This window comes from Micropterus dolomieu, linkage group LG22 (assembly GCF_021292245.1).
Source record: "Micropterus dolomieu isolate WLL.071019.BEF.003 ecotype Adirondacks linkage group LG22, ASM2129224v1, whole genome shotgun sequence".
Taxonomy (NCBI): Eukaryota; Metazoa; Chordata; class Actinopteri; order Centrarchiformes; family Centrarchidae; genus Micropterus; species Micropterus dolomieu.
In genome coordinates this window covers 20,933,363-20,954,473 of record NC_060171.1, presented here as the reverse complement: position 1 = coordinate 20,954,473, position 21,111 = coordinate 20,933,363, and the positions used below count along the sequence as shown (strand labels likewise).

The window sequence follows — 21,111 nt, the reverse complement described above, 5'->3', positions numbered from 1 at the left end:
CTCACATTTGCAGCGCAGGAGTGAAACATGTTTCGGACTCCTTTGCACATTTCGAACAGCAGCTGACCCGTTCCCTCCGCCTTGTCGGGGTGCTGCTGCAGATCTGAGAACACATGACTCAGCAGGGCATCAAGATCTGGAACCTGTGTGACACAATGAGACATCGTTTTATCACTGAAAACACTGAAACACAAAAATTTACAGTGTAACTACTAAATGTGCTATAACGCTCGATTAAACTGTAAGGCATAAGAAACGAAGGTAAAAGCTAATGTTTGACATCTGCCTGCATTGCAAATTACTCACCTTTCTCATCAAAAAAGAGAAGCTCTCTGCTGCAAACTTGCGGATGTGCTCTTTCTTGTGTGCCAACAGTGTGCTGTATAAACTGTGGGGTGAAAAGAGGTATTGATTTCCACCCACATGCGATGTGCACTCTTCATCTCAATAATATGTAAGTGCTACATTAAGGAAAGAATATCATTCACCATGTTGGAAAACAGATTGACCTGAAAAGCATCCACAGAGACTCCATCCTATTTCTCACCTGTAGATGTTGGTCATGTCCTTCACCATGAGCCTCCACAGGTACTTGTAGAGGTAGGAGAGGCAGGTGAAAGCCCACTCCAGGACCTCTGTATCCTTGGTGTCCAGCAGCGAGGTGATCAGAATAAAGAAGTCCGGGAAGTGGGGGTAGAAATCAGTCTGCAGGTCTCTGGCCAGCTGCACCACCAGGCTGGCGGAAGAGGGAGAAGAGAGGAGAGACACATGTCAGCTAGTTCATCATCTATTGATTCAAGCATTTTTTAAACACACAAAACAACAACTTACTCCAGCAGTGGCTGGTAGGCCAGACTGTCCTTGACAGTCAGGTGTGTCTTCAGACTCTCCACTATGGAATTCTGATGGAAAACCAGCATGTTGAATGACTGGCTCTTGTTGGAAACCTCTTTCAAAAATGTAGCTGTGGAGGAGAGGCATTCATTTTAACAACACTTGGAATCTCTCCTGAAGCTATTTTTGCTGCTAAGATCACTTACTACAAGGCGATAATACAGCAAAATGATGTGGTATTTTATTATACACATACTGAAATGCTCTGTCAAGTTGAGGTCTTTCCATTTTGTCAGTCCTTCAGAGAAGTATGTTTCTACTTCCTGGAGAAGGAGCAAAAAAAAGGCATTACCAATCAGATTCAAACCATGAGACACTCAGAAGCCTATTGTATAAACGAGGTGAACAATTATGTTGCCAAGACTATTCTGTACAAACCTCTGCGTAAGATCCAGTCCTGTCAATACGATGGATGACATTGATGTTGACATTGGCAAGTCTTTCAGCAAAAGTGAGAAACTGAAAGAGACACATCATAAGGGTTTAACCTGCTGGGGCTGGGAAACCACGAATCTAACAATGGTCTTGTAATAATGGGACTCTTTAGGGTCTTCAGTTTAAATGCCATCTTTCCCATGACGTGTTAGACTGTGCTATCTGAGTGAAATTAACTCTGTATCCCTCTACTTGCTTGGACATAACCCGCATCTAAAATATCTGTTTAACCATTGTTACTACGCTAATACAGTTGTGTTTTTATCTCCACCATGTGTCTTTTCTAGCGTCATGCTGCGTTAAGTTACGTTTCTGGACTCTCACCCTGTAGGTGTTCTCAGATTTGTGGTACGAAGACTTGGATTTAATCTTCATCCTCGCCTTGTTGCTTGATATGAGAGTAACTGTATTCCAAAGGTCGTCGTGCGATTTAAATGATTCATGAAAACTCCGATTTATTTCTTCTCTCGACTACAACTGTTTACACACACGCCGACACCAGGGCGCAGCCATGCTGAGCAAAGCATTGTGGGAATTTTTTAGTCCGCGTGGTGGGCGAAGAGAAGCGAAGAAGCGACAGAGAGAAATCGTGCTTTCACTTCCGCCTTCGTTTGAGGCTTCGCGCCTCAACTTCGTTTATTTTTGTTAGGCAAAATTTGATATAACCACGGACCATGTAAGAGCATGGAGCTAAGCGAGAAAACCAAACAATGTTTAGATAAGGTAAAATGCATTGTATATTTATATAATAATATATATGTTCAGTAATAAAGACACTATTAGTTATTATGATCACCAGTAAAGAGCTGCAATGCTCAATTTAAAGCTAGCTTCAGATCTTCAGTGTCATATATTTGTTGTTTTGGAACTGTGAAAAGGACTGCAGTTATAGACATTTTTTTCACAGAAGATATTTTGACATGTCACAGTTGGAAAAGGTATAACTCGATTTTGGCCACCTGTCGAGTTCATACTCCAAACAAATAGGGGGCAGCACAACACTAGAGTAAGCACTAACTGTTGCTAACTGTAGCTGTTGTTGGTTTAGCTGTCCTAGTTTCGTGGGGAATTGTGCTGCATATTGGTTTGCTGCCACACTGTGGTCCTGGCTTACTTGGACACTTGAATAAAAAAAAATCTTTAATGTTATTAATAACACTTGTGCTTTTCCTTCGATGACAAGTCAAAATGTCAATGTCAGATTGAGTGCTGCCTACCCTTTCTTCCTCCCCTGCATAGCAAAACTGTTTAAAAATCAGAGGTCTGTTTCTTATCAGTACCTACTACACACATTTCAGAAGCAGTGAATAACACTTAGAGTAGAGGCAGTAAACAAAAATGTGGTCAGTTAGTAGAAATGTATGCAGGGATGTGAGAACCTTCCTTGTTTCTGCTGTTTTTATCAGTTATTTATTTAAACGATTATTTAATTTTATTCATATTTTCTTGAATCAGTCTTTTTCGTGAGTCATGGGAGTGCTTGTAGGCCATGGCTGAACAAGTTGCAACAATTAATTAGATCTACAACATGTTTTATCATATAGGTTACTGTTGCAAAGTTCTTCTTTTGAATAATATGCAAACTTCAGGACAAAACACATGGAATTGTCGCTATTATTCATTGTACAAAGGAATTGTTCCTTTTGTAAACGTATTTATAAAGTCAGTATTTACGGAGTATAGTATTTTGTGTAGGCCTGTGTGTGTGTGTCTAGAGGTCTAGAGTCAGATGATAGCTTTTATCCTGTGGTCAGGTGAACAGTTGACTCTCCTTACCTGCTGGAATGCTCTCTCTCTCTATTTCACACACACACACACACACACACACACACACACACACACACATATAAAAGGCTTCAGTCTGTGGTCCTGCTCTCTCACTCAGAATGAGAGAATCATTTATCAGGACTTCTATTCATTCAGGTTCTGCTTTTCCAGTCAAAACAAATGTGACAGTTTTGAATAACTTTCTAAAAAGTTCCTAGTTTTGGTCCGACTTGCAGCAAAATGTCAGGGGACTCTCTGGTAGGTGGCTCCTTTGTGGTAGCAGACTATTTGGTGTTTGCTCTCATGCTTGTGCTGTCCGCTGCCGTCGGAGTCTACTATGCCTGGGCGGACAGGGGCCAGCGAAACTCAGGGGACTTCCTAATGGGGGGTCGAAGAATGACAGCCCTGCCTGTCTCCATGTCCCTGACTGCCAGCTTCATGTCCGCCATCACAGTGCTGTCCAACCCAGCCGAGGTAAGGTTATAGCAGATTCCCAAGGGACAAATTCAAAAAACACTTGTCTCCTGAAAAGTCAGTTGTGTCTTTTTCAGTCTGCAGGATGCAAGGAAACTTATTAGTGGGATGAGATGCATCACTTTGTCAGTGGAGTTTTTCAGATTTTTCAATCAAATCAGAGACACAATGGTAGAGACAATGAGACATGCATGGGACATAAACTTAAAACCTAAACTTATGAGCTGTAAGTCAGGGTTTTTCATTACATCATGCAATTATAAGGGGAACTCATGGCACACATTTCCTTGTAATTAAATAAATTTACAGAAAACATTGCAAATCAAAATAGAAAACATTACTCATTCATATCATCCCTAGGTATACCGCTATGGAGCCAATATTGGATTTTATGGTCTCTCCTATGTTATGACTATGGTGGTCGTATCTGAGGTCTTCCTCCCAGTCTTTTACAGGCTGGCCATCACCAGCACATATGATGTGAGTGTGGTTTGATTTTTATATCAGCGTTTGTGTGGTTATTCAGTGCTGTTCTATTGACAAAGCCGTGAAATATGTCACATGTTTTGTTTACCTGTAAAATCAACAGTTACTGTGCAAAGAAAAAGAATTGTGTAAGAGGGGCCTTGGCCTGATCTCAGATTGGTATGGCTCTGCTTCAAAAGTATGTAGAAATAGAGTCTGGTAACAGTAAGGTGACATCAGTTTGGGAAGGATGTATCAGAGCTGTTGCCCTCCTATATACATTTCTGCAGCAAGTTAAGGTGATTTAGAAGTGGCCCAGGAGTAGATAGAGGGTAAGAAATGTCAGATGTGAAGATTGAATGAATAGGTGTCATTCTCGTGAACATGGTACAACTCATGTTATTTCATTGCGCCGCACATTTTTCAGGTATTTTCATATATTTTTAGAGATACTGTGAGGAAATAAATTCATTACCTTCATATATTTTAATAGCTTCTGCAAAACTGTAATGATGAATCACCTTAACATGTAAACAGTTTTTCACTTCAATTTTCATTGTAATTTTGTTTTAAAGCATCGCATTGAAAAAATTGTTGTTTTTTTTCTTGTGAGAAATAGGATGGAAGTCCATTCATCATGGACTGATATGACCTTTCTGACACTAATCTTTTCTTTTATCTGTTTTCTTCTGTCCCTGTCATATCTATACCAAGTACCTGGAGCTGCGTTTCAGCAGAGCAACCCGTCTGCTGGGAACTTTGCTCTTCATTGTTCAGACAGTGAGTAAGAAGCCAGTCAGCACATAATGACAGGGCTTCAACCTCTAAGAGTGAAACAGCAAATCTGACGTCTGAGGGTCATTTATGTCTGTGTTATTTCTCTCTGTCTGTCACAGATCCTCTACACTGGAATCGTCATTTACGCCCCAGCTCTTGCTTTAAACCAAGGTAGGTTTCAGTACACAGCGGTCTGATTCATGAAACATTCCTGAATGAGGGCACTTGAAGCTGTTTGGTTTTGCTCAGTTGAGTGTGCCTGAAACCCTCCCTCCCTCTGCAGTAACTGGTATGGATCTGTGGGGTGCGGTTATTTCCACGGGCGTGGTCTGCACCTTTTACTGCACGATGGTACGTTACAACTGTCTGCTCAACTGAGTTCTGCTGATCACAAAATTAAAACCACTGATATCATCCTTTGATTCCTGGATTTGAATGTGCAGTGCACACAACATCTCTTTGTGGTCTACATTGTGACAGGGTGGTCTGAGGGCGGTGGTGTGGACAGATGTGTTTCAGGTAGGCTTCGGCATGGAAAAAACAACAACAATAACAAGTGGTTGGTACGGTACTACTGGTAATAAGCCATTAGATTTATGAGAGTGTTAAATTGACTGACCAAGTCGGGGATGCATGTGTCATACCTTTTTGTGTTTGCTAGTGACTATACTGTTCACCAGTGAGTCACACACCGCAGCTTTAGGCCACCACAGCAAGGAACTGATCTCCACTTATACAAAAATGGAAAAGTCATTACATGTCAGCCAAACACCAACAATTTTGCTCATGTTTTGGAATAATGCATTACACATGATATGTTATCCATGTAAAATACTTTAAGTGCAACAAACTGGTGAAATTAGAAGCACAACTGGGGCAAAAACAGGGAATATTTCTAAGTAAAATTATCAAACTCCTTCCCCTCCAGCTTGGTGTCATGCTTGCAGGCTTCCTGTCTGTCATCATCAGGTCTGTGGTCTTACAAGGGGGTGTCCTCCCCATCATCTCAGATTCACAACAAGGAGGGAGACTCAACTTTTGGGAGTGAGTATGTGTTGGAGTTCAATGGCTCTATTTAACGGTGGGAAGAGAATAACATTACATTTATCATTAACTGACTCCACAAGTGTTCACTGACCTTCCAGCTCTAGTTATTTCTCTCATGTAACTGTGCTTGTTAGGGAGACAACAGTTAGACTGATAAGGTAGAGACAGTAGCTCAGGCGTTGATCTAGCAGATATCGGTGTTCTCTAGGAATCTGGCAAGGATGAGTTTTACAAAAATGTTAGAGAACTTACTGGCTCCACAGATTAGAGAACAACTCATGGATAGTAATAGATTCCAACATGATGTAGCATTGGAGAATAAACATCAGATAGATTAGTTGTTCTAGGTTAAGGTTAACCTACAGGCAACTGAAATTCAAACTGACCTCTTTTGTCTGTTTCACTAGCTTTGACACGAACCCTCTGAGGAGACACACTTTTTGGACCATAACCATTGGAGGGACATTTGTCTGGGTCAGTATCTATGGGATCAACCAGGCCCAGGTTCAGAGATACATCTCCTGCAAGAGCATCACTCATGCCAGACTGTGAGTTCTGTTTTACCAAGTGAGACATTTACTCAGACACAAGATATAAATGGTGGCAATATTAGCTCCTTTGATTCTTCGTTTGTATATATTTGCTGGTGTATTTACAATTTTCGAAAAGAAAATTTGTCCATTTTTTTGCTACTCTATGTGTGTTTCTCTCTTTTTCCAGATCTCTGTACATCAACCTGTTAGGCCTGTTGTCCATCTTGCTGTGCTCAGTGTTTGCAGGAATGTGCCTCTTCTCAGTCTATAAGAACTGTGACCCATGGACAGCTGGACTGGTTTCTGCTCCTGATCAGGTACGACGGAGAGATGCATCGCATGGCTGAGAGTTATGGTGATCTTGACAAAAACCCCACACATAGGTATACGCATTGAGGATAGAAAGTAACCAAGATTGTGCTGGGGTTTAATCCAGTGTCACCCTTCCTCTGTAGTTGATGCCATATTTGGTGATGGACATCTTGGGAGACTATCCTGGCCTTCCTGGATTGTTTGTTGCAGCTGCGTATAGTGGATCTCTAAGGTTAATACAGTATTTAACATTCATTCCAACAGATCCAACTCACACATTGAGAGTTCAAAAGCTGACTGTATTGTTTACTGCTATTTTGAGCAGATTGTACTCATAGTAAAATATTTTATAATATAAGTTATATTAGGTGTATTTAATCTCTATCATGTTTAATGTTTTTCATTCATGATTTCTTTGATCGGCATATCAGCACATGTTCAGTACTACAAAGTGGGATCAGAAAAAAGCTTTTGCATCCACATATGCAAGGTATTTGTGTGATGGTTTCGTGACTAAATTGTGTGTGATTTCGGTGTCAAATCAACCCCAGCACAGTGTCTTCCAGCATCAATGCACTGGCTGCAGTGACAGTAGAGGACCTGATCAAACCATACACTAACATGTCTGAGAAACACCTGTCCTGGACCTCAAAAGGACTGAGTGAGTGGTTTGTCCTCATTTACAGTATTTCAGCTGAATGTGCTGTCTGTTGAACACTAGTACCATTAGGTAGTACAGTAATTAATGATTCCATTTCTTCCCAAATGTTGTTTGCAGGCGTCTTGTATGGGGTTTTATGTATTGGAATGGCTGGACTGGCTTCACTCATGGGAGGGATCTTGCAGGTAAAGTGGATCTGTTAGTACATAGGCTCCATGGTCTCTGGTTAAACAAAGACAAAAATATTGATGGATGTATATGATTGTTATATTATAGGAGGGGACTCTGCCTGGGGTGCATGACTTATTATAGGATTGAACCCTGCAACTTAAGTGTTGTGTGCTTCTTTATACAGGCGGTCATCAGTATATTTGGGATCGTTGGAGGCCCTTTACTTGGCCTGTTTACGTTGGGTATCATCTGTCCATTTGCCAACTCCAAAGTAAGCCTGTCCTCATTTAACTTCAGTTGTTGGTATTGTGATTCCTGTAACCCATGCTAATATTAAAAAAGGACATTAATCCAGCACTGAAAATTAATTTTACTCCTGGGATAATCAGTTATTTATCCTTTAAAATGTCGAAAAAATGGTTACCAGGTCTGAAATATCTTAATTTTTCTTAGAAATAATAAAAATTATACATCATCACACTTTCTCACACCCCTTTAAAACTGTGTACCATTTATGTCTGCTCCTCTTAAAAAGGTCGTTTTAGCATTTTCAGTGATCAAAATGTCTTTTAGGGAGCTTTAACAGGTCTTGTATCAGGGTTGGTTGTGTCTCTGTGGGTGGGCATCGGAGCCCAGATATACCCTCCCCCTCCTGAGATGAGCCGACCTCTGTCCCTGACCACTGAGGGATGTAACTTCACCGCTACAGAAAGCCTCAATTGGACCTCCACTGCTCTGCCAACACAGCTGACCTCCATCACCACAGCCCCAGTGCACAACATTGATGGCAAGTAAGTAAATGGTTGTGATTGATTATTGGTTTGATATTATTTGCCATATTTAGTATCCTCAGTTGTGCTAATCCCTGCCTATAAGGATGAAAAATGGTTGCATAATAACATTGTGATATTGAGTTAGTAAGATTTTGTTTGCTTTATTTACTTAATACAGTATTTTAAATCTTTGCTGGAGTCCAATTATACAGAACATTTATAATGGGAAATTTTAAAATGTTGATGTCACAGTTTCGTCTGTATGTGCCAGATTTCACTCCTCATGCATTATTTTCTGCCACCTCCAGGCCTCTGCTGGCAGATACCTGGTACTCTCTGTCCTATCTTTACTTCAGTCCTATTGGAACCATAATAACTATCAGTGTGGGACTATTAGTCAGTCTGTTTACAGGTACTGTAAATAACATATATTCTATTTCATAAATGCCATTTTTATGAATCAAGTATTTTGGTGATGAAAATGACAGCAGGCTGTCCCACTGTTTTGTAGTGAGCTTAAAGGTTGTTGATGTGCTCTTCTGTGCTCTTAATGTGCATTTCAGGAGGCCGGAAGCTGAAGGTTGAATCGAGGCTTACATTAATGAAAGAAGACATAACTTTTTATCACCTATTCAGGTTTTTTAAAGAGAGAGTAAGTGCTGCAGCAGTGAAACAACATTCTGTAGACTAATAAACAGCTGCTGACTTTTTGCTTTGTGTTCTTCCCTTTTGAGGTCATGGGACGAACAGGAAAGCTTGACCTAACAAGGGACAGAGAGAAGACACTGGGCAACACTAATCCCACTTTCTGTGACGTTGAGCTGGACTCAGCAAAAAGGAGCATCCCCACATGAAATTTAACTGTTTGTTGTATAATTTCTGTATTAAATCATGGTTTTTTTCTATGGTGTAATACAAGAAATGTCAATGAAGGAGAAAAATGGCGTGCGTATCTATAATTTGTTGGCGCCCGTTGGCCACATCTGGTCCAGAAACAACCTCCGTGTGGGCCAGCATACACATATCTAATATAAAAAAACATGTTACACTAAAACATCTGTTTAATTTATTATCACTCTGCAGCCCCACACTCATGCACACATAAACGTGGAGTGAAGTCACGGAGCAAATCTGGAGATTACTCAGATTGACTCATTACTGTTAGCAAGTGCAATAAAGCCTTCACAAGTAAAAAGCCAATACTTAATCAATACACCTGTTTAATAAGCATGAACATATAGACAGCAATAGTTTAATTTGCTCAGTCTCTCATCCATCGCAGCTGTGTTTTGGTTTTACACAAGCACAGCGTGCTAGCTAATGGAGAATTGTTTCAAACAAGCTAAAATGAAAGCTGCCTGTAGTCTAACTGTTTAGCATGGTTTGCTACACGTCTTACAATTTCGCAAGTCCTTGTAAACATAGCTGCTGACTGAGACAAACGGACTCTTTCTAAACTTCACACATTATTTTAAAGTCAGGAATGTGATTTATTTTGATGTTTTAGATTTGTTTCCAGAGAGATATTATCCTGGGTTTATATAGTGACGTTGCTGTTGTAAATACTGTTTTCTGCTCTAGAAATCACATTTAGTTATTATCAAATATTCAATTATAATCCTGTTCTGAAATTTTTTAAATGATGACTGATAAGGAATATCAATAAAATCCTACACTGTAAGACATTTCAGGTTAGTGTAACTTGAAAATGTAAGTTTGCTCAACTTGAAGATCGCCTTTGTTCATTCAAGTTGATGAAACTACAATGTTCTAGTTGTCTCAGCGTTGTTTTTTTCATTGATAAAACTTTTTATAGCTTGTTTCAACTTCATAATTTATTCAGTATTCATTATTTTACTTTATCAATGCAAGAAAACTTGTCTTTACTAGTCCAACCGACATACATTTCTGAATTATTTTTACTCACAGTTGCAAGTTAAAACAACTTAACTACACATTTATACTACTGTCCATTTCAAGTAAAAGGGTTTAAATTCCAAATTAGTTTCAATTTACATGTACAAGGCCGTTGTCAGGTGCCTCCTCCACCTGTGGCATTAGTCCTTTCTTGTTTACCACAAAAGTGTCTATATTTTAGTTGGAATTTGAATACTAACTCAAATGTAAAGCAGCAACAATTTCTTTTCCTCTTGCTTGATTTTTTTGTCAACTGATAACTTCCATACCCAAGTTCAGTTAACAAACACATATCTGACAAAAGTAGTCAACACAATGAATTAAAGCAAGTTTAACTTTTTAGTTGAGTTCAAAATTGTCAGTGCTCTTTGAGTTAAAAAGAAGTGGACATAACTAAATGAGGTCGTAATGATGATTCACTTTGTTGCATATTCACTTCATGTCCCTGTCTGTAATGCTAAGACAAGAACACAAAGACATACAGACTTAAACATTTAGGAGAGGAATAGTGTCTTGGCTTTTTACTGTTCTTCATTTTTCTGAAAAGAAATGTTTGTTTATTTTCCTGCAGTTCAAATTTAAGCTGCACACTGAAGAGTTTGAAAAACTTTCTGAATAGTTTAACTTCTGATATTAGTCTGAGTTGCACCAAAATGTATGTGGACTCTCTGGTAGCTGGCTCCCTTGTGATAGTAGACTATGTGGTGTGGCTCTCATGCTGGTGGTGTCCACTGGGATCTGGGTCTACTCTGCTTGGGCCACCTGGGGCCAAGAAAACTCCAGGGACTTCCTAACAGGGGGCAGAAGACTGACGGCACTGCCTGTCTCCATGTCCCTGACGGCTAGCTTCATGTTAGCTGTCACAGTGCTGTCCAACCCAGCTGAGGTAAGGTTGACATGAAGCTTTATATTAAAGTTCAGATACAAAAGAACCAATCTTTTTCTGTTCATTTTCTTCTTGATTGAAGTGTCTCTTCGCACATTTATGTTTTAAGAACGAAAAGACAAAACCTCTTTTGAAACATGATACATTTCTTTTAGGGTTGCGTTCTCTTTAATGTGGAGTGAGCCACCAAAATTGAGGAGGAAACTCTCAAATGTATTTCAACTTTAAAAAAATTCAAATAGCATCACATTTTTTTTTTCTAGAGCTGTTGTTACCCAAAGGTCATGACAAATACCGTCACACTGTTCATCAGCATGTTTGAGCTAATCAAAATCTGTCTACATAAAGAAATCCCACAAGTCATGTTTACCAAAAATGCAATTGAAAAACTCTGATCTAAACAAATCTTTATGTAATGGGAAATGTAGGAAATTAATTACGCTATTACCTATGCAAGTTCTTCAAAGACAGATTGTGTGCTGCAGCAGTGAAACAATATGCAAAGCTATAGATTGTTCATAACTGCTGATGTCTGCTTTGGGCTATTCCCTCCTTCAGGTTATGAGACAATGAAATCTGCAAACACTACTCCTGTCTTCTGAAACTCTCAGCTGGTTACAAAAAAAAGGAAGCGTCCACACAAAAGTTTGTTGTGTATTTGTTATATTTCATTTATTTTCTTTGTCATTCTTGATACAAAGGAACTAATATATTTATGGTATAATCCTATACAAGCAATGACAGTAAAGGAGTTAAATTGTTGAAGAACAATGCTGTGATTTTATTATATGCATTGACAGACAACATCACTGTACAGATGATGTACTGTAAAGATGTTTTTCTAACAGTGCATTGACACGCAGTCATGTACATTCAATCTTAAAGAAATCCGACCATGAATTTACATATATACAATGAAATACACAATATATTGTACAATACGACTGTCAGTCAGATACCAGCAGTTTGTCATGTTCCAAAACATCCATTTCAAAATGGACATTAAATTAATTAACACTGATTGATAACTGATTGATTCTGACTACACTCAATATGCCAGTGGGCCTAACTGGAGGAAAACCTATGACATTACATGTATATGGTATATGTGATTTAAAATACTGGCCTACAAAAGGTACACCTTGTGTATAAAAATATAAAGCACATTGTGTAACAGCAACTTTCTGGCACATCTTAGAGATCGATGTTTCATTTCCCTTGTGAGGCGAGCTTTATTTTTTATATAAGGACACCTGCATCTCATTAGTATGATAAATTAAATATTGCCACATTGACTGTTCCTTCCTCACAGCCCGTATTACATTTCAGAAAGGTAATTGGGTGCTGTCTGTGAGTGTCATTATTTGTCTGGTTCATAATACCTCTTCTTTATGGCTCGATATTTCCTGAGGAAATACAGAGCCTCCAGCTCCTTGATGACAAAGTCGCCACGTGCCACTAGCTTTTTGATCTTTTCAGGGTCTGTCACGTCTTTATTCTTCATGAAAGCTGACTTCAGGCGCTCTCTGAAATAAGCTGAGCCCTGGGGGTAGTCGCGGCCAAGATACAGCAGCTTTTGGAGGATGAGAAACACATTAAAACCATATCCAGCACAGGACCCAACCGAACCTTGTGTGTCATTAACTAATCCACTTACAGTTTTGTAAAGCTTGAAAACCTCACCCCTGAAAGGGTTGGCCATGTCAGGAACGAGATGGCCTTTTTCACACTTCTGAAACAAGAACAATATGAAAGACAACTATTAACTTTTCGGTAACTAAAATGACAGCAGAGACAGAAACAGTCGGTGAGCGGGAGTGAATGAAGACAGAAGACAGTCAAACAATATAATTAACCAGACCCCTAAAGAAAGAAAAGGTGCAACAGCTAAGTTAATCAACCCACTAACTTAACGTTAGCTAACATAGCTACAGCTAGGTTAGCTTGTTAGTTAGCATTGAACACATTAAGTTTATCACAAACTCTACGAACGGCCATACTAAAAACTACAATAATACTTACACTTGTTTTTTATTTGAGTAGATTTACTCAAGCAGTACGATAATGAACACACGTCTCCTTTTCTTTGTCCTTCCTGTGGCTGCAGTGAGTGGACAGTTCTGCCGTATGACGTTTTCTTCTGTCGCAAATAACAACAGATAACCACGCATGCGTACGCGTTTCTATGGTTACTTGGACGCGTTAGAGCCTTTCCGCAGTCTGTGGCATCAACATGGTGAGTTTTACTTTTTTCTCTCTCGAATAAACAGCCCCTGTCTGGCCTCAAACCTTGTCATACCGCGGTGAAGTTAATTTTAAGTTGGATATTCGACAGCCATTCACCCAGGATCCGGTGACGGCTTCTTACTCCGTTCACCCAGTGTGGGCAGTATAAATGCGGTTAGCTCACCTCCGATAGTTCGCTTTTAACCACCGGGGGTCAGTTTAGGGACCATCAATAAATTACAATTAAAACCGTGTTATGGGAAAATCATCATTTATTTCAATAGCTTCCATGTCATGTGATCCAAAGACATCAAACTAATGCCGAATTGTAGTACTACACTAGGCAAATCAGACACACCTCGTTATATTACATTTGAGTACTTGTTTTTATTTTATATTAATATTTATTAATAATTTATGGAAAATAATGCTTTTTTTTTCAGTAGCTTCCATGTCATGTGACCTACCGACTCCAAATGAATGCCGAATTGTAGTACTACACTAGGCAAATCAGACACACCTCTTTATATTAGATTTGAGTACTTGTTTTATTTTATATTAATATTTATTAATAATTTAAGTAAAAAATTCATTTTTTTCAATAGCTTCCATGTCATGTGATTCATGGACTCCAAACCAATGCCGAATTGTAGTACTACACTAGGCAAATCAGACACACCTCTTCATTTTAGATTTGAGTATTTGTTTTATTTTATATTAATATTTATTAATAATTTATGGAACATAATGCTTTTTTTTTCAATAGCTTCCATGTCATGTGATCCTGCAATGAGCTGAACTGAGTTAGCTTTTCAAATTAGCAGGAAGCACCATGAATTTTGATGCTTTCTTTTCTTCACATTCTTACCAATTTCCTACCCTGTACCTTGAATTCGTGTTTCAAACCTTCTTTAACCGTCTCTCTTTTTTCTCCTGTGAATGATAGCCACCCAAGAAAGTAAAGGTATGAGCAAAAGTCAGTCAGCACATTTATAATTCTACATTAACCTGATTAACGTTATCATAGCTATGTAGTTCAAGATACATGCAGCCAGGCATAGAGTGTACGTCTTACTCCTACAGTAATTATCACGGTATACGCTCACTTTATGTGCCCCTTCTCCTCAGCAAAGTACCTTTTTCTAACTGCATTACTGTAGTAGTGAGGCTACCCGTGTTAAACACTAATATGTAAAGTTTTGCTGGTCAAGTCATGCAAAATGGGACGGAAGCTGACGAAGGCTCTGAAGGCAAAGCAGCAGCAAGAGGAGGAGAGGAGGTTGCGAGAGGAAGGTAATCCAGATATCTGTCTCTATTATTACTATTGGGGACAAATTAGGTACTTGTTGGCATTCATGCAGTGTTTGTGCTTAGTATAAGGCAATACACTCTGCAGGAAACTGATGAAAAGTAATCTGTTTGGGGATAAAAGATATGCCTGCAGGATGTGTTGAGCTAACTGTACAGACATTTCATATGTGCTTTTGCTTTATAGAAGAAGCACAGCTGCAAGCCGAGAAGGAGGAGCAGGACAGATTGGAAAGAGAGCGAAAGGAAAGGGAGTTAGAAAGGCTTGAGTTAAAGGTAAGATGTCCCTAACGACTAAAGACTCTGTTGTTCTCCTTCTGTGTTGTCTAAAGTTTCAGAGCAACAGAGACGCAGAGCGTCCCTGAAACCATAGTAACTCACTCTCACTCCTCACACACAGTGTGAGAGGAGAGCCAGAGAGGTGAATGAGATTACATGTTATATGTTACTACAATATAAAACTTTTGCATATATCTCACTTTCCCCCTGATGGTTTGAATGACTCACAAAATGTGTTGCTAGTAGTTTTTTTTTTAAATGAAGTCTGAGGGTCTGAAAAAGGTAGGCAGCGGAACCAAATCACTGTAAGGATTTTTTTTAAACTTAGAAACGCATTGGACTTCTAGTAGAGAATGAGAACTTTTAACTGTTTGTGTACCAAATACATTGACTAGAATAGTGGATATCAAACTTCTTCTGTCATGCCCCCCTTTAGACGCTAAAAAAAGGTCAAGTCCCCCCACAAATTAGTCTTGCTTGCATCAGAGCTGAATGAACACATTCATGTAATATTAGATCTGCTTAGATCCACCCCACAGTTTGAGAACCACTGGACCAGACACTGACGGATATCAGTAGTTACATTTTCATTTTTGGATCAAAAGTTGTTAGGGACAATTCAGTAGTTGCTGGATATTGTTTGGGACATGTCCCTACTGTCCTTATTAAAGTCTGTGCCCTTGTGTGCAATGACTGTGATACACATTAAGCTATAGAGTGTGCATTTCCTGACTCTTGATACATTCAGTGTCAAACAACACCAGATGGAAGAGCAGAACAGGAAATACTAAAATTGACTACTCTTTATGGAAATAGACGGTAGATGAGTTTGGGCATGTTGCTTCGCAGCGTTCATCGGTGTCTTTTACTGACAGGATCAAGAGCGCAGAGAAGATGAGCTGAACGAACTTCGCCATCTACTGGAGGAGAATCATACTGCAGCGACTAAATGGAAAACCAGTGCCGTGGAGAAAGCCAAGGTGTGTGTTTCTGCCTGTGTGAGTCATTTAGCAAGAGGGAGACTTTGCATAATACAAAATAGTATACGCAAAACAAAAACGTCACACTTGCCTGATTAGGCCTTTGTTCAAAGCTCCACTAGCAGATTTCCCATGGCTGATATTAACACACATTATGTCGTTGTTGTCCAGTGGGAGAGATACATGAATTGCGATGGTACCCCTGACCCCGCAGTACAGCAGGATATTAACACATATATCAGCCTATGGAGAGATGACCCAGAGGTCAACATCACAACCGTTCTCAAGCAATGTAACCTCGCTCTACAGGTCTGTATTTTATGTGTAGATGTGTATATGCCTTGCATGTGCATTCAATTAATAAATAAAGAATAAATTGGCTTTATGATCAGTAAACAAATTATTTATTAGATATAAACACCAAATATTTGCTGTTTATATTACCTAAGGGAATATAAAACATTTTATGGGTTGTTAGGTTGTTTATCAGACAAAGAAAGTAACTTTAAGGCTATTAGTTTGGGCTAATTACTTGATAATTAAGATAATTGTTAGCTAAAGCACTAATATTAATCAATGAGAGAATTAAAGGCAGGAAAAACACATTTGCCAGTGTTTCCATCATCGGATAACAATCTTATGAGCACAATACAAAATAGAGAAGATGCAAAGTCTGTTTGTGGTCAGTGGCACATTAGTGTTTGTCTCTTTAAATGTGATGTCATAGATATGTCTACTATTTTAATATAATTAAGATTTAATATTTTCTCTAAACTGCTCATTTTATCCTACAAATAAACTTTCCTTTATAATAATTCAACTCCCAACCTTTATCCAAAGTTCTGTACAGTCCTGACAGTATGCATTTTTGTTTTACATTTTCCATTCAAGAAAATTCCAATTTAGTCATTGCGTTTTCTTAGAATTATCTTTATAATATAATCATCTCTTTTAAAATTGGGTGAGAAAATTATTTGTTGCATTTTAGTGTTACAAAATTGGTGTTCAAATAAATGCTATGTCCTTTTTAGCTGATTGAGGGGCTGGAAGGTCTGCTCAAAGATGTTTCAGATCCACAAGAGCACCAGAAGTACCAGGAGGCTCTCATACATTTGCAGGAGCTAATCCACTCCAAACACCACCTCACCACAGAGGAGATCCTCAAGGTACAAGACTCATAGCTGCTTGTGCTTACACATTGTCAAGCACTACATGAAAGCTGTGAATAATAAAAATGATTTATTCTTGTCTGCACGGGTTGCTTTTTAGCATTCTGCAAGGCTCAAGGCAAGATGTGCAAACACTGTCTGTGGATGGCTTTTTGGAATCATTTTTTTTGTGTGTTGTGAATCTTTTTGGTCATAGAGGGCCAGTGCGAACATCGACACTGAGACAGGCAACATGCAGACTGTGGTCAAAGATGAGAACATTACACTGTGTCTCTGGGCTAACCTCAAGAAGAATCCAAGGTTTGTGGAAGAAAGGGCTGCAAATACATTGTATGAGTTAAATGTTACAATAAAACAAAGAGTGAGGTTTGCAGCTGTGACTCATGATGGGTAAGGGATCCAATATTTTCTATATCATGTATACCTTACATTTGAAGTAATATAAAAACCAGTAAAACCAGTGTAAAAACTTCTGTAAAAAATGATAAATATAGAAAACAGGTAGCAACACTTTGCACTGATTAAGTGTTTCAAAAGAACCCTAGAACAAGAGCATCTGTAATTTTTGCGTGCCAGGTGGAACTTACAGGTCACAACACTGTAAAAAGAACAATAATATTTAGCAGTAAAAGTACTTATGTAGTATTTGTCTTTGCTTCTAACTGTTCCATTCAGGTTTAAAGGTTTTAACTTTGAAGAGGCCGGCCTGGCCTTTGAGCTTCCCAAACAGTTGGCTGTGAGCGATATCGCCGTACGGATCCTCCACACACGTTATGACCACCTGTCTTTGCTGGCGAGGATGGCTCACCTGAGAATACACACACCCAGCCACAGGTACATATCTGATAGTACTCTTACCACTGCTAATACAGCTAATGCTTCTATTACCATGAATACTTTGACCTTAATAATAATGTTAATGATAATAGTTAACATGTTCTCCCCGCTGTGTGTTCTTGTCTTTCCTCATGTGTTTGGTCCCAGGTCTCTTGCAGGTGATGAGGAGGTTCCAGCAGGCATAGATGTACCTCAGCAGGGGGAGTTAAAAGGAGAGGGGAAAGTGAAGGAAGGCAATGAGGTGCAGTCCATCCAAAGGACTGAAGGGAGGAAGGTAAGATGAACGAAAGACTTCCTGGTCTGGGTTATTGAAATTCAATGTGGTGTTTTCATTCTTCTTGTGTATGCGTCTCTCAGAGTGCAGCCAGTCTACAGTCAAGGAGTAACAGTGCGCAGCCTGCAGAAGGCCGAGGGAGCCAGATACAGACACAGATGGCGGCACTTGATGGTAAGATGTCCAGCCTGACACTTCCTGACAAAAATGTAAACAAAAAGACAGCCCCACCATGGATTTAAACCTGTTCTCAAAATTATTGACAAGTCTTTTGATACATGAACTAACAGTGTCAAATAACTAAATCTAAGTTGCTAATGTTTTAGAATGTCAATTAAGATCTGTCTACATCAGTAAGTCATTTAAGTTTCAAAAGACAAACAATCTTATTTTTCCTCAAAGTTAATAACCAGCACCTCTTCCTCTAGCTTGGATGATGTTTTTTTCTCTCTTCAGTTGAGGGGGATTTGACTTCCCCACCAGTGCAGCTGACAGTGAAGGACAACGGTGCCCAGGTGGTGGACTTATTGCAGTACACACCTCTGGGTGGGGTCCTATACTATGACGTGTTTTCCCTCCCACCACAAGCCCACCAGGTCAATGGCTGGGAAATTAGACAGGTAAACAGAAAAGGGCTTCAGTGTTTGGTACTTCCACCGGGTCCAGCAGCTAAAGTTGACCTCACACAACACTCTCCATGTCCATGCTTTTCTAGATTTCTAACAAAGGACTACAGGTGTTCCTTTACCCAATGGGGAAGTCTAACATCGATGACAATGAGGCTGCTACCTGCCCTCCTGTTGGTGTGTCTGTGACACTGCCCGACTCTGTTGTCTTCTTGGAAACTCCACAAGTTGCTCGCTGGGATGCTGCAGGTAGGGAAGCAGCAACACATGTTATGTAATAATACTCTCAAGCAGCAAAGTAGATTAATTTGGAATTGACTGGTCAGGTTTAGAAAAACATTTGAAATGTGAAATTGGTTTTTCATCCAGGGAAGCAGTGGAGGATGGACGGTATCACTGACGTCTCTTATGAGGAGGCAGAGGCCAAGATCTCCTTCAAGATGGATTCCTTCCAGGCCTTTGTGCTGATGCAAGAAACCTATGCAAACCTTCCCTTCCAGAGCTGGGAGCTCAGGCCATTGGGCCAAGACTCAGCTCTTTTCAACATCAACGGGTCACTCATCGACCTCAGTATCATGATCCAGGTAAGAGCCTGGAAAGTGCTGTACTCACATAACAGAAAAGTAAACCAGGAGATGTAGCTTGACAGTTACAATTAATTTGTGCCTATTTGACCAACAGGGTAATCAGGTGATGTTGCAGTCAGAGCGAGAGAGAGGTCTCTCTCACCTCACAGGGAAGTGGATGAGTGTCCCCGCCCTGCAGAGAGCCATAGTTAACGCAGGGATCAACATCTTTGTAAATGAATACACGGACAAATACGTCAGCACCTGTGGCAAGGTCTGCATCTTCTAATTTTTGGCTTTTAGAATAAGAGAAATACACTAGGTTTGAGCCAGATTAGCCTTTATTTTGAAGGACATGCGGTGTTGAATGCACAAACCAGCGTTGCAGCATACTGTCTGGCATCTCGGGTGACAGGAAGTGGGAGATGACATGTTATCCACTTTCTTCCAAGCTTTATTTTAAAGAGTACATTTTTTTCAGCTCGAGTCTACAGTCACGCTTGCAGCTCTGTGAGGCTGTACTCAGGCATTGCTGCTTTAGCAAATCAAATTTGTGAAAAGGGTTTCTTTAGCAGAGATGGGTGATAACATGCATTGATCATTGTACACATCTCTCTAGCCAATCAAAACTAGTAGATGGACATAATTCTACCTGGCCCAGCCACAACATTACTTGCTTGTAAACAGCCTACTCACCATTAATTATGTAAAGCTTTAAGGGACCACTCCACAGAATGAGTAACATGTTTAGATTTACCTTTACTGCTATTACTTGTTTGCAGTTCTCTGAATTACAGTCCCAACATTTTCCACAGTGTTATAATGTGCTGTGTGCTTTCCTGTTCTTCAGGACCCACTTACAGAATACGCTGCCTACGAACAGATGGCCCTCTTTGCTTCTGCCTGCGCGTTCTCGTGGAGCAAGTGGAATGCCAAATGTGGACCTGAGCATCTGATCATGCAGGTATTCTCGCTCACACATAGATACAGCTTATTTAATTTAGCATTCTACCCCTTTTTTCTCCCAAGGGCTGCATCACAGCCAGAAGTTTACCATGCCCTGTACACAAGCAGATTTGACATTTACACACCCACCCAGACAATGAAGGGCAGATATATAATCTTTTAAGATTGAGAAAGAGGAAGTTGTACAGTGCCACAAAGAATGTAAAATAAAGGCTGCATCCCTCAAGCAGGGATCACCTGGTTCCCTCTAGAAGATAGTGAGGGTCTTGGCCATGGTTACAGGCCAGAGATGAAAACTGCAGCAGTATAAGACAAAAAAACCCAATCCAAAACTTCCAGTAAATCCAAATTTACTTTGAATTTTGCTGTTCATTTTCCTGTTTGTACTTTATCCTCCTCTCCTCTGCCAGGTGTGTGAGCACCACGGCCCTGCCCCTGTGCCTAAGGGCTCGTGGAGTCTCTACCTGCTGGGTGCTCAGAGGAGTCAGAAGTTGGAAATCACAGAGGGGAGTGAGGCTTTCTCTCCAGACCATTATCCTGGCAGTGAGTTTCACTCCACCTTTATCCACACGCTCCAGGATAACATGAGCAGTAACGGCATAGCTCGGACTAGAGAATCCAATTATCTGTTTGTCGATACAGTACAGAGCCTGCTCTGTGCCACCAGACCCCTGATGTATTCATAACCTGTGTGAAATTAACTATCATTTTTTTAACTGAACAAATTAAAGACATTTGAAACAGAGTTTGAAATGTACATTTGGATAC

General features: G+C 39.8%; 5 protein-coding genes across 11 annotated transcripts in view; 3 read left to right on the top strand and 2 right to left on the bottom strand.

Annotated features, from left to right (window-relative positions):
• The window catches only part of c1qtnf13 (C1q and TNF related 13), a 68,407-nt gene that overhangs the window by 5,696 nt on the left and 41,600 nt on the right, over positions 1-21,111 (top strand). The gene's annotated exons all lie outside the window — the stretch shown is intronic.
• Positions 1-21,111, bottom strand: part of nudt4a (nudix (nucleoside diphosphate linked moiety X)-type motif 4a) — a 63,832-nt gene that overhangs the window by 13,903 nt on the left and 28,818 nt on the right. The window lies entirely within an intron of this gene.
• On the top strand, positions 1,928-9,955 carry slc5a8 (solute carrier family 5 member 8). 2 transcript variants are annotated; one of them, XM_046036956.1, is made up of 18 exons: positions 1,931-2,052; positions 3,359-3,570; positions 3,931-4,050; positions 4,750-4,815; positions 4,932-4,983; positions 5,096-5,163; positions 5,293-5,331; positions 5,741-5,856; positions 6,267-6,407; positions 6,580-6,709; positions 6,848-6,936; positions 7,256-7,365; positions 7,483-7,550; positions 7,721-7,807; positions 8,110-8,327; positions 8,618-8,721; positions 8,873-8,961; positions 9,044-9,955. In XM_046036956.1, the coding sequence occupies exons 2-18, from the start codon at positions 3,400-3,402 to the stop codon at positions 9,161-9,163; spliced, it is 1,788 nt and encodes a 595-aa protein (XP_045892912.1). In that variant the 5' UTR covers positions 1,931-2,052; positions 3,359-3,399; the 3' UTR covers positions 9,164-9,955. The 2 variants fall into 2 exon arrangements, with proteins under 2 accessions (XP_045892911.1, XP_045892912.1); XM_046036955.1 differs by having other exon boundaries at positions 1,928-3,570.
• Positions 11,759-13,274, bottom strand: lyrm5a (LYR motif containing 5a). Its single transcript, XM_046036966.1, has 3 exons — positions 13,135-13,274; positions 12,770-12,844; positions 11,759-12,685 (listed from the first exon to the last, which is right to left on the bottom strand). Exons 2-3 carry the CDS (start codon positions 12,812-12,814, stop codon positions 12,473-12,475), a joined length of 258 nt encoding a protein of 85 aa, XP_045892922.1. The 5' UTR covers positions 12,815-12,844; positions 13,135-13,274; the 3' UTR covers positions 11,759-12,472.
• dnai7 (dynein axonemal intermediate chain 7) lies at positions 13,229-21,088 on the top strand. Of its 4 annotated transcripts, XM_046036951.1 has the most exons (17): positions 13,229-13,348; positions 14,285-14,302; positions 14,550-14,631; positions 14,834-14,922; positions 15,801-15,905; positions 16,077-16,214; positions 16,937-17,071; positions 17,271-17,374; positions 17,750-17,908; positions 18,059-18,185; positions 18,269-18,359; positions 18,642-18,805; positions 18,901-19,060; positions 19,181-19,395; positions 19,493-19,651; positions 20,228-20,341; positions 20,754-21,088. In XM_046036951.1, the coding sequence occupies exons 1-17, from the start codon at positions 13,346-13,348 to the stop codon at positions 21,027-21,029; spliced, it is 2,139 nt and encodes a 712-aa protein (XP_045892907.1). In that variant the 5' UTR covers positions 13,229-13,345; the 3' UTR covers positions 21,030-21,088. The 4 variants fall into 4 exon arrangements, with proteins under 4 accessions (XP_045892907.1, XP_045892908.1, XP_045892909.1 ...); XM_046036952.1 differs by lacking the exon at positions 14,285-14,302 and having other exon boundaries at positions 13,330-13,348; XM_046036953.1 differs by lacking the exon at positions 13,229-13,348 and having other exon boundaries at positions 14,296-14,314.

Bases quoted from the DNA above. Each gene is read 5' to 3' on its own strand.
- slc5a8 (XM_046036955.1), top strand. From the start codon at position 3,337: ATGTCAGGGGACTCTCTGGTAGGTGGCTCCTTTGTGGTAGCAGACTAT. The intron at 4,816-4,931 runs GTGAGTAAGAAG...TGTCTGTCACAG, and splicing joins TGCTCTTCATTGTTCAGACA to ATCCTCTACACTGGAATCGT. The intron at 5,164-5,292 runs GTACGTTACAAC...ACATTGTGACAG, and splicing joins GCACCTTTTACTGCACGATG to GGTGGTCTGAGGGCGGTGGT.
- lyrm5a (XM_046036966.1), bottom strand. From the start codon at position 12,814: ATGGCCAACCCTTTCAGGGGTGAGGTTTTCAAGCTTTACAAAACT. The intron at 12,686-12,769 runs GTAAGTGGATTA...ATCCTCCAAAAG, and splicing joins TTTTCAAGCTTTACAAAACT to CTGCTGTATCTTGGCCGCGA.
- dnai7 (XM_046036951.1), top strand. The intron at 18,360-18,641 runs GTAAGATGTCCA...TTCTCTCTTCAG, and splicing joins ACAGATGGCGGCACTTGATG to TTGAGGGGGATTTGACTTCC. The intron at 19,652-20,227 runs GTCTGCATCTTC...CCTGTTCTTCAG, and splicing joins ACGTCAGCACCTGTGGCAAG to GACCCACTTACAGAATACGC.